This window comes from Tachypleus tridentatus, chromosome 9 (genome assembly GCF_004210375.1).
Source record: "Tachypleus tridentatus isolate NWPU-2018 chromosome 9, ASM421037v1, whole genome shotgun sequence".
In the NCBI taxonomy this organism is placed as follows: domain Eukaryota; kingdom Metazoa; phylum Arthropoda; class Merostomata; order Xiphosura; family Limulidae; genus Tachypleus; species Tachypleus tridentatus.
The window spans coordinates 26,125,344-26,137,590 of NC_134833.1; the positions used below are offsets into that span (position 1 = coordinate 26,125,344).

Here is a 12,247-nt window from a genome sequence, read left to right on the forward strand (position 1 = left end):
TGGCCTACTCTTTTACTAACCAATAGTGGGATTGAACTTCACATTATCACGCCCCCCACAACTGAAAGGGCGATCATGTTTGGTGTGACGGGGATTCGAGCCTGCGACCTTCGGATTACGAGTCGAGTGCCTTATCTACCTGGCCAGTTGATCAGAGAAAGGACAACCAATCATCTCACGCAGTTAGTTTTAATTGATTACTCGAATACCGGAATTGCCTATTACGTGACAGTTAAAGCGCCACAACACAAAAATTCCGTTGTTGTTTTTTTTCAGTGGCACATCGCATCCCACACGAATCTTTTAAACTGCAGTCAGGCACGCTAAATGCTAGACCACTTTAAATTTCCACAACAGACAAATAAAATTTCAAATGGACTTTTGACTTCATATGTCTAGCACGAATTGTTTGTTATCGAACGAAAAATCTCCCGAGAAGCGATTTGAAGCAAACAAAATAAAAATAAAATATTCTACTTTTATATGTCTCTAATCATAATTATATAATGCATAAATTAATGGGAACACGAAGATAAAATTCTTTAGTCAAATGTCGTTTTCATTACATTTCTTAACCCTAATAAGTCTTGTTTTTTCCAGTTTTGGCGTTGTATAACATGGTATCATACAAATATAACTACAGATCAAGCGGAAAAATTGTCTTAAGTTCCAAATATAAGTTATTTAAAAGAGCAATCCAAAGTAGGGTAAATAGATATTTATATTTTTAATCATTTGTTTTAACCCCTAAAGATTCTGGAATAATCACTTAAAAATGTTAAGTGAGGCTAGTTTCGAAGGTACGAACAATACATTGCGAGGAGGATTAATATATATGAAAAACACAGTAATTTACCCTCAGAATTTAACAGTGATGCTAGCTACGTATAGCCATTAAATTACCTGAAAACGTGCTGGTGATATACAGGCATTAAAACACAGTAATTACATTTAAACACAACTACAAAATAATTAAATTATTTCAGGTATCTTAGCTGCTACCTGTGGGGCACTGAACTACCTGTTGACGCCGTCCATAAGGTATCGATGTGAACGTGACAAGAGAACAGTTCCACCCCACGCGGCCTAAAATGTAAGTACAAAACATAAGGGCTCTAAATGTTTGAATGGTACACAAAACGATACACACATAAATGTTGCTATCAGTATCATAAAAAGTCAGAACAAATGCACATACATCTTAGGTGGATGTTTAGGTTTTTCAGAGGATGTTACCAGATATTATTTATAAATTAATGATTTTATTCTCATAATATTTCAAGAAAAACACATTTCCAATGTTACTAACGAGAAAGACAACGTGTGTGTGCAGAAGACGTGAGCTAAATAAAAATCTTTCCTAGAACTAATCGATTATGACATATATGTTTGATATCTGATATATACATTTATATGCATGAACTCACTATAATTAAACAAAAAAAAGCAAACATAGTGTAAAATTCGGACCTAAACAATAAACTTTTAACTGAATTTGACTTGGATTCCGATTAAATTTCAATCATATTTAAAAGTACACACTTACATCAACATGGAGCCAGACGTCGTGCTTCTGACAAACATCTGCGATTTGATGGAGAGGGTCGAAGGCACCTAACACAGTTGTTCCGGCAGTAGCACACACATAAAACGGCAATTTTCCCTGAAAATATTTTTAAAAAAAAATCAGACATGAAGTAATAACTCAATACTGTGTTTATGTCAAATATAAACACAGATTTGCCCAACTTTAGAAGTAAGCACAGTTTTGAACATTGTTGTGATATGTAAACATACTTTATACTTCTTTTTATTAAAATTGATTTTTTTAAATGTTATTTATGCAAGATATGCAGGTTCCTTACAACAAGTTGATCAAGAAGGTCGTGAAGTTTCTTTTACTCTAACTACCTATTGGCCTGTACCATTCACCTTTTTACTCTAGTTCCCTAATGTTTTCTGTCTCTTTACCTTTTGCTCTAGCTACTTAGTGTTCGTCATCATTCGTCGTTCTTTGGGAAAGACATCTTCAACTTTACTTGTGATATGTGAAGTTCGAAGGATAGCCTTTCTATTGACATTCATGTAATCTCTTGAGGTTATGGCCTCTCTTATGTTTCATTGAGAATGACATGAGTGGCGTCAGTCGCTCTGTGTAAGTCTTTGTTAATGAGAAAGTACATTCCCACTGTTACAATAAACATTGTTTATTGTAGTTGTTCTATCTCTCGTTATATCTCACGAGTGTCCAAACATGCTCGCTCTTTCAGCCGTGAGGGCGTTATAGTTACGAGCAATCCCACTATTCTTTGGTAAAATAGTCCAAGAGTTGACCATAAGCTGTTGCGACTACTCGTGTAGTTTTGCGCGAAATTCAAGTGTTTTTCACAAGCCCAGTTAGTCTGATAATAAAGAGTTATTTCGCAATAAACATATTAATGAATTTTCCTTTATTCTGCGGACATATTTTGTCACCTTCAAAGGCCATTACTGTATCTGAAAATACAACACAAAACAATGCTACAAAAAAGTACTTAAAGGTACATAAAAGACATAACATGATCTTATTTACGGTTATATTTTTTAATATTCGTTTTCTGTTAAACACTTGAATGTTCACACAATCTTTAGTCCTTCGAGATTTGTAAGATGTCACTTTATATAGTATTTTAGGTTTTTAAAACTATACAACACTGAACGATTTGTCTTTTTAAATTTTGTTTGGAAAATATTGGAATTCATAATTCATATATTAAAACAAATGCAAAAAAAACCAAACTTGTTTTCGACATGGCTCGGTGATTAGGACGCTTGACTCGTATTCTACAGGTCGCGGGTTCGAATCCAATCACACCGAGAATGTTCGCCCTATCATTCTTGTGGGCGTTATAACGTAACGGTTAATCATACTATTTGTTGGTAAAAGATTAACCCAAGCTATGGCGGTGGGTGATACAGACAAGCTGCCTTCCTTCTAGCCTATCGGTACTAACTTAGGGACAGCTAATACATTTAGCCCATGTTTAGCTTTGCGCGAAATTTTTACATTGATCTGGTTGTTATTGTTACATGTTCATTAAAAACTAGCTCCTAAAGAACCAATCAGGATAGGTAACTCATTAAAAACTAGCTCCTAAAGAATCAATCAGGATAGGTAACTCATTAAACACTAGCTCCTAAAGAACCAATCAGGATAGGTAACTCTTTGTCTTCAGTGAAATGATTGTATGTGAAGATCAACTATGTTTTTCTTCATTTCTGTTTTAAAGTAAACGTCATAATCATTGTTGCTTTTCTTAAGATTTAGTTGAAAGAAAATACATGTTATATATACATAAGGGACTTTACAAACGATCATTTGAAAACAATATATTTTAAATCTAAGCTCTTTATTGAACGTTTTGCTACAAAAGTGCTCGTAATTGTTTCACTAAAATACAGTGAACTCACTTGTCGTTTAGTTTCTTTGCAAGCCCGATCAAGATCTTCTGGCACCATGCGTCCTCTGTCGTCAACTTTTATCATAACCAAATTGTCCGTGCCAAGGCCTAACCAATTTGCGCTTTTCATGGTTGAATAATGTCCCTTGAAAATAAAGTAAAAAACAACTTTTCTATAAACCTAAATAAATCACGACCTATATCTGCAGAACGTATTTTTATTAGCTCATTACTTCTTTCATAGTTTCGTCAAGAAATATCGCTATTCTACATGCTGAATCTAAATTAGAAGAGCGCCATCAGTAAACAAACATTGGCACGAGCGATTGGAAAGTTATTAAAATTATTTCTTTTTCATATCTCAATAACTTTATTGATATTTACGAGACATTTTTGTCACCGTGTTCCAAGTAGAACCTATCGTCAGTGCTCGAAACTCACCTTGCTATCATCTGGTTACTTTCCCAATACCTATCTCATCTCCACTATAAGGAAACACTGAACATCACGTACGAAACTCGACAGATTTCATGGGACAACTCAGAAAGCTACACATCAAATCCCAGGATATTATGGTCAGTTTTGACATCACAGATCTATTTACCAATGTTCCAACCTCAGAAACCCTTCACATCACCAGAAAACGACTGCTGAATGACAACTCTCTACCACACAGAACAGATATGAAAATAAACGCTATAACGGAACTAAAACCATTTGCCTACAATCAACCTGTTTCCAATACAATGATGAGTTCTACAAACAAACAGATGGTCTAGCGATGGGATTACCACTCTCTCCAATCCTAGCAGACATCTTCATGGAAGACTTTGAAGAGAGCATTTTCACCCACACCAAGTTTCTACAGACGTTATGTCGACGACACCTTTGTTATTTGGTCCCACGCTCATGAGAACTTACCAGCCTTCTTAGAACATCTCAATTCTGTAGACAAAGAATTCACTTCACTATAGAAATAGAGGAACAAAACAGTCTATCGTTTCTTGACATACTCATCAGCAAACAATCAAGACAAATAACCACAACTGTATACACTTAACCTACCCACACGAACAGATACCTACATTTCCAGTCCTATCATTCAACCTCGATAAAGTGTGGTATAATCCAATACCTAAACAACAGAGCATAAAACATTTGTGATAAGACATCCATCGAAGCACAATGCTAATAGATCATAGGTAGTTTTAAACAGAATGGTTACACCTGCTCCTTCATCAAAAACTCCTTGAAGACCACGACAGAAAGAAAAGATCAGAAAGTCACCACCATTTACCTACCATACCTACAATACATACAACATTTACCTACCATACCTACAATACATACAACATTTACCTACCATACCTACAATACATAGAACATTTACCTACCATACCTACAATACATAGAACATTTACCTACCATACCTACAATACATACAACATTTACCTACCATACCTACAATACATAGAACATTTACCTGCCATACACACAACATTTCAGTGGAAAACTCAAACACATAGCCGGAAAATTCAACATAGAAGTCCAGTGGAAATCCTACAATACCTTAAGGTCCATTCTGGTAAAAGAACAAACAGCGATCTACCAAAAAGAATCTCAAAAACGTCATCTATGAAATTCCGTGTTCCTGTAACGATACATACATTGGAGAAACAGGAGGAAAACTCAGGACAAGAACAAAAGAACATAAAGATAGTACAAGACTCACGAAAACACAAAATTCGGCCATTGCAGAGCACGCCACGTGTACTGGACACAGAATAAACTGGGAGAAAACTAGAATCATCAACACAAACAAATTCTGGAAGACAAGAAAAATCAAAGAATCATTTTACATTAACACCATTAAAACTTCACTAAACAGAGATTCCAGATTAGAGGTGAGTAACCTGTGTCTGCCATTGGTTGAATCTACAGGAAATCTCTCCTCCAATGAGAGACAGCGATAATCCAATCATAACACGCTTTCCACAATCCACCAGGACACTATAAAAGACCGACAACACCTACACACACATTGACTTGAAGACAAAAGGCGGAATACTTTCGAAACGTCGTCCTCTACACTTGTGTCTCCACAACAAGCAGGTGCCATCCATTCTACAAAGTTTCATCATGAATACTCTGCCTAAACAATCTATCAAAGAATAGAACGTGTATAATTAGATTATTTGTATTACTTTTTATTGAGTATTTCTGAGCCTAATTCCATTGTAACACGATCTCACATTGTCTGCTCAAAAACTGTAGAAAATAAACTAGAAAAGGTTTTCATTCAGTCGTGTCAGTTTAATCTTTATTATCCATTATTAACTTTTTCATCTCACGCCTTGCCGAACAACACTTGTTCAAGAATTTAAAACAAGACACATTAGGTGTACGAAACACCTCTTCATACTTGTATCTATAAGTTTATCTTATTGTATCAATACATAAACAGTATCCGAAAATATATTTCAAAGTTCAAAATATTAAACTTTTGAGAATGCTCTTAATGTCTCTACCCTAAAGGTCAACCCTTATGTTTGTTCATTTTAGGTTTCATTTTATTGATTAAAATGGATTATTTAATATCTCTGTTAGATATTATTTACTTGTAGCAGTCCACATTATTCGCTATAATGTTTAAAAATAGTATTTTTAAGTCTTGAGGTTTTGAATGTCAGGCACGTGTTCAAATATTCTATCTTATACAGGTTTTAAAATATCTTTTATATACGTCTTACAGTAGTGCTTCTCAGCCGGATTTGCCAGACGACCCCCGCGTCCAAGCTTTGGACGTCACGACCCTCCTCTATTGCTACAAGGATGAAAAACACGGCAGTTTTATTTATTTAGATAAAATGACACCTCTCGGTTCATCGTTTTATCTAAACAATGTACCAAGCGCCTGCCACAAGTTACTCCATTAACAATGTTCTCACTCTAATACCGATCACGTGGTCCACATTACGTGACGTTACATATCTTGTTTCTTTCTTGTATGCTAAACTTGTGATTAAGATTTAAGGTTTTTGTTCTGTCTTAATAGATAAGTGTGATATTCTAATTATTTTCTTCAGTGATATTACCACAAGTAACCCGAGTTTTAAATATATTTTATTTGTATCTATGTTTGTTTTTTGTCTATCAAAGTTCTTACCACGTATTGTTTTGATTCCCTTGAAAAAGCATATTTTTCTTAAAGTAGTCATTAGATTTCCCCTAGCCTCCTTCCATACGTCTTCTATTTCAAACTTTGTTATTAACCCCATAGAGGCCCGGCATGGTCAAGCGTGTTAAGGCGTTCGACTCGTTATCCGAGGGTCGCGGGGTCGAATCCCGGTCGCACCAAACATACTCGCTCTCCCAGCCGTGGGGGCGTTATAATGTGACGGTCAATCCCACTATTCGTTGCTAAAAGAGTAGCCCGAGAGTTGGCGGTGGGTGGTGATGACTAGCTGCCTTTCTTCTAGTCTTACACTGCTAAATTAGGGACGGCTAGTGCAGATAGCTATGTAGTAGCTTTGCGCGAAATTCAAACAAACAAACAAATATTAACCCTAGAGAGAGAGCTAATAACTATACATGTTTTTATGGGTGGAAAGTCAAACAAAAGTAATTAGTAGATGGTTTACTGTGATAACTTTCCTTAACATGTATTGTGGTATACAAAAACGTTAAATTTCCATCTGTTATTCTATAAACAAATGTAACTTATGAACGGCATTCAATAATTCATGAAAACTAATAAGAGTCGCCAGTGACACAGCGGTATGTCTTTGGACGTGTGCCACTAGAAACTGGGTTTCGATAGCCGTGGTGGACAATGTATAATCAGTGACGTTACCAGCGCCACAGAGTGTGGAGGGTTATTAAAAATAATTTTAAAAAATCACACATGATAACTAAACTAATTAATCGTTGTAAACCTTTCGAACATGATTACAACGATTATTACGTCATCTGATCTTTTTTCTATCTATTTCATCTATTCTTGTATTATTTTTTCTGTAAACAGATAGTTCTACGTAATGGGCTACGTTTTAAATTAATAAAATAGAAATAATTAGAAATCAGGCAGTTATTTGTTCACAACATAGTTGAACTAAGGAAAATTTTGTTTTGTTTTTGTTTTGAATTTGCACAAAGCTACTCGAGGGCTATCTGTGCTAGCCGTCCCTAATTTAGTAGTGCAAGACTAGAGGGAAGGCAGCTAGTCATCACCACCCACCGCCAACACTTGGGTTACTCTTTTACCAACGAATAGTGGGGTTGACCGTAACATTATAACGCCCCCACGGCTGGAAGGGCGAGCATATTTGATGCGACCGGGATTCGAACCCGCGACCCTCGGATTACGAGTCGAACGCCTTAACACACTTGGCCATACCGGGCCCAACTAAGGAAAATAACCGTAATTTTGTGTGTGTGACTAAAATACAGGTAAGTTGGTAATGGATACCAGAATTCATATGATGTTAAAGAAAGGTAAACCATTATAATAGTCACCTACTCTGTGCGTAACGACTGTATGATCATTTTGCAACTCTAATTAGCAGTTATGTTACCTATTACTATTGTATTAGCCAACGACCAATAAAAGATGTTAAAATTCATATTTACGTCTTCCGAAACAAACGCCACCAGCTGAGGAAATCCCAGAAGTCCTTTCGCCTTCAGGTCCGGTAAAGCTTTACGCTGAGCTACGAACATGGCGTACATGTTGGCCACAGAACCTCCTATTTGCAAAATTCACATTCTTGTATAACTAAATTTTTAAGCCATACACAAAACACATTAAAATTAACAAAATACACTGCTTTTTTCTTTAAAAAAAAGATCCTGGAGTACAAGCTACACCGTGGGATTATAAAATGTATCCTAGGTTTTGGAGATAACCGTGGAGTTAAGACCCACATTGCGGTGGGGATACGCCATACACCATTCTTTATTTCCAATTCGCTAGTCTCACATTAGAAAATTAGAAATTAGGAGAGGAAGATGCGAGTGATCGAGTCCTGAGACAAAAATATAAAATTAAACTGTCAGAGTCATATATTATTACCATGCTTGACTAATTAATATTTTCGTTTCAACAGGATCGCATTTGAGTCAAGCAGTTGTTATGTTAGCGTACTGGACTGTAGATCTTAAAATTGACGAATTGGTTCCAGCTACCACCCACAAATATCTTGCTGTGTATGGCCCCAAAACATCAGCCAAATATCACTATTCAGTATGACAAGAGTAGCCCAAAAGTTGGCGGTGGGTGGGATTTACTAATTTATCATTTTAAATTTAAATATGATTAGCGCAAGTAATTCTGTGTAGCTTTCACGTTGTTCAATAAAACCAATAACATATAATTGGCTTAATTTCATGGTGTTGTTTGGGCTGATGAAGCTTACACTGGCCAGGGTTTAGACTATATCATCTAAATCTTTATGTGAAAACGTAAACGAAAATTGTGGTGTTTGGACTATTTTAACATTTCCAACGAGATATTTTAATTAATCAATGAGGCTAACATGTCCTTATCAAGTTATGTTTTACTGTCATAATGTACTGAGATTTTGTCCTAATTCTAATATAGCAAGGCTTTCAAATCTTCGACTAAAAATATAGTCTCCAACTTGTCAATGTACAGACATTGCTTTCCTGGTGTAAGCTGGTTTTCTTTTCATCTTATAATTATAGTCAGTATTCTGTAAAAATTAAAAGACCTGTTGATATATTTACATACGTATTTACAAAGTCCTTTAAAACAGTCCGCGTTCACAAGAGCCTTGTTCACAAGACTCTTGACTCGCAATCTTAGGGTCGCAAGTTCGAATCCCCGACACACGAAACATACTCGGCCTTTCAGTTGTGGGGGTGATAAGTGAGGGTCAATCCCATTATTCGTTAGTAAAAGAGTAACCCAGGAGTTGGTGGTGATGACTAGCTGTCTTCCCTCTGGTCTTTTTACTCCTAATAATATTTTTGCAGCAATAAAATACGAACCGTAAATCCTCGGATTCACAACCTGGGCTTGCTAACCAAAGGGCCGAAAATGAAAATAGCTTGTTTTACGCAAAGCTGCATTAGGGTTATCTGCGGTGGCCATCTTTAATTTAGAAGTTATTCACTATAGGGAAGGCACTCTTCTTCCGAAGAATAGTGGGAATGACCGTCAGGTTATAACACCCCCATGGTTGAAAAGACAAACACGTTCGATGACACGAATTCAAACCCGCGATCCTAAAATTGCGAGTCGAGTACTTTAATCACCAGACCATGCCAGGCTAACGATTTGTTTGTTTGTTTTTAATTTCGCGCAAAGCTACACGAGAGCTATCAGCACTAGTCGTCTTTAATTTAGTAGTGTAAGACCAGAGGAAAGGCAGCTAGTCATCACCACCCACTGCCAACTCTTGGTCTACTCCTTTACCAACGAATAGTGGAATTGACTGTAATACTAAACTGCTCACAGGGCCGAAACGGCAAAGATGTTTAGTAGACGGGGATTTGAGCCCGTGACCCTCAGATTAGAAGTCGAGCGCCTTAACCACCAGGCCAACGAGAATAGGGGCCAAAATAATGAAAGAATAACATATTAGAAACTAGCTGGAGTACCGATCTCCTGGGCGAACGTTATGTAAACAAGCTGGAGTACCGATCTCCTGGACGAACGTTATGTAAACTAGCTGGAGTACCGATCTCCTAGACAAAAGTTATGTAAACTAGCTAAAGTACCGATCTCCTGGACGAAAGTTATGTAAACTAGCTGGAGTACCGATCTCCTGGACGAAAATTATGTAAACTAGTTGGAGTACCGATCTCCTGGACGAAAGTTATATAAACTAGTTGGAGTACCGATCTCCTGGACGAAAGTTATGTAAACTAGCTGGAGTACCGATCTCCTGGACGAAAGTTATATAAACTAGCTAAAGTACCGATCTCCTGGACGAAAGTTATATAAACTAGTTGGAGTACCGATCTCCTGGACGAAAGTTATGTAAACTAGCTGGAGTACCGATCTCCTGGACGAAAGTTATGTAAACTAGCTAAAGTACCGATCTCCTGGACGAAAGTTATGTAAACTAGTTGGAGTACCGATCTCCTGGACGAAAGTTATATAAACTAGCTAGAGTACCGATCTTCTGGACGAAAGTTATATAAACTAGTTGGAGTACCGATCTCCTGGACGAAAGTTATGTAAACTAGCTGGAGTACCGATCTCCTGGACGAAAGTTATGTAAACTAGCTAAAGTACCGATCTCCTGGACGAAAGTTATGTAAACTAGTTGGAGTACCGATCTCCTGGACGAAAGTTATATAAACTAGCTGGAATACCGATCTTCTGGACGAAAGTTATGTAAACTAGCTGAAGTGCCGATCTCCTGGACGAACGTTATGTAAACTAGCTGGAGTACCGATCTTCTGGACGAAAGTTATGTAAATTCATGATTGATGAAAGGTTACTTTAGGAAATGAAAAGTTGCTTCCCTTATATGTAACTGTAAGAAACGCTAGTATGTCCAGAAAAACACAAAACTGAACATTTTAATGTATCTCTCCATAGATCCAATGAACCCCATTACAAATATGGTGAAGATCCATTCACAGGGGTTGACGTAGTGGCAAAAAACGTCGATAAAAACGTAAAATGCAAAACTGAATATTTGAATGTATCCCGCCATGGGCCTAATGAACCGCCACACTAATTTTATGAAGAGTCATCCACACCCTACGAAATAATTACATGAAGATACGACAGACAGTGCTATTATATTTATAAAGATACCAACTGCATAATGACGTCTAAGACATCTAGCTTTTCCGCTCCACCTAGTGACAAAACCATTATAAAACAACTTATGAACTGTTTATAATCTCTGTAGTCAAATATTATTGTATATGCTCTATAGATAAAGTAGAAAAGCGTAGATGTATTAAAAAAAACTAAAACAAACTACAAAACCAGAAACAATAAAATATAAGTATCACTATACAATAACTACAAGTAGCTAATTATTCAGAAATGTATCTTTTTATCAGTGTGAAAACGTTCATAGTAAATAAACAGTGACACATACCTGGAGAAAATATTCCTTCTCCGTCATCCCAGCCAATAAAATTATTAATAATATGACGAATCAAAGTCGTTTCCATTACGGTGAATACCGGCGATATTTCATAAGTAGATCTATCAGTTAAAATAAAACATTATATGAAACGGAAATGTAGTCTTACAGTGTATTTTCGCAAAACCATTATGAAAAATTACAAATCTCACATTAACAAAACTATATATATACAGTTGTGATTAACTTACATTGTCTCCATTTACTCTCAATATATAATCTTACCCGTCAAAATGCGAATTAATTTACAGCTTGGATTAAAATTGCTAATTAAAAACAATTCACTAATGAAATGTAGGAGTAATGGCAGTTTTCAAAATATTAAAGTAACCAAACTACAGTATTAAGAATGATTGTGGAAACAGTGAATAAAATGAACTTAAAATTAAAACGTTACAAGTTTTCTCCTCCTCTTTTTTTTTTTTTAAGAAAATAAATTCCACCAATTATTGATAGTTTACACCATGACTAGCTTCATCCAACCAATCAAAGAGTACCACATTAACATAACGCCAATTGAAGGTACACGCTGTTATACTATTCCCAGCAGTCGTTTGGTAATACATTCTTATCTTCCAGTAGAGACGTGCTGAATAAAAATGAGGTGTAGAAGTCCAAGTTTTGGTTATTTCCTCCAACTAGCTATAGCTGTATGGAAATTCTAAGAAAAGTATC

The 12,247-nt window shown here is 36.2% G+C and overlaps 1 protein-coding gene across 3 annotated transcripts in view; it reads right to left on the bottom strand.

Moving 5' to 3' along the window:
* The window catches only part of LOC143224894 (acidic amino acid decarboxylase GADL1-like), a 61,892-nt gene that overhangs the window by 13,259 nt on the left and 36,386 nt on the right, over positions 1-12,247 (bottom strand). For all 3 annotated transcript variants that reach the window (XM_076453340.1, XM_076453339.1, XM_076453341.1), the window contains 5 exons: positions 11,525-11,634; positions 8,070-8,185; positions 3,451-3,585; positions 1,547-1,663; positions 1,022-1,086 (listed from right to left, as the gene is read on the bottom strand). In XM_076453340.1, the coding sequence (XP_076309455.1) occupies positions 1,022-1,086; positions 1,547-1,663; positions 3,451-3,585; positions 8,070-8,185; positions 11,525-11,634 (543 nt within the window). The remainder of the gene's footprint in view (positions 1-1,021; positions 1,087-1,546; positions 1,664-3,450; positions 3,586-8,069; positions 8,186-11,524; positions 11,635-12,247) is intronic.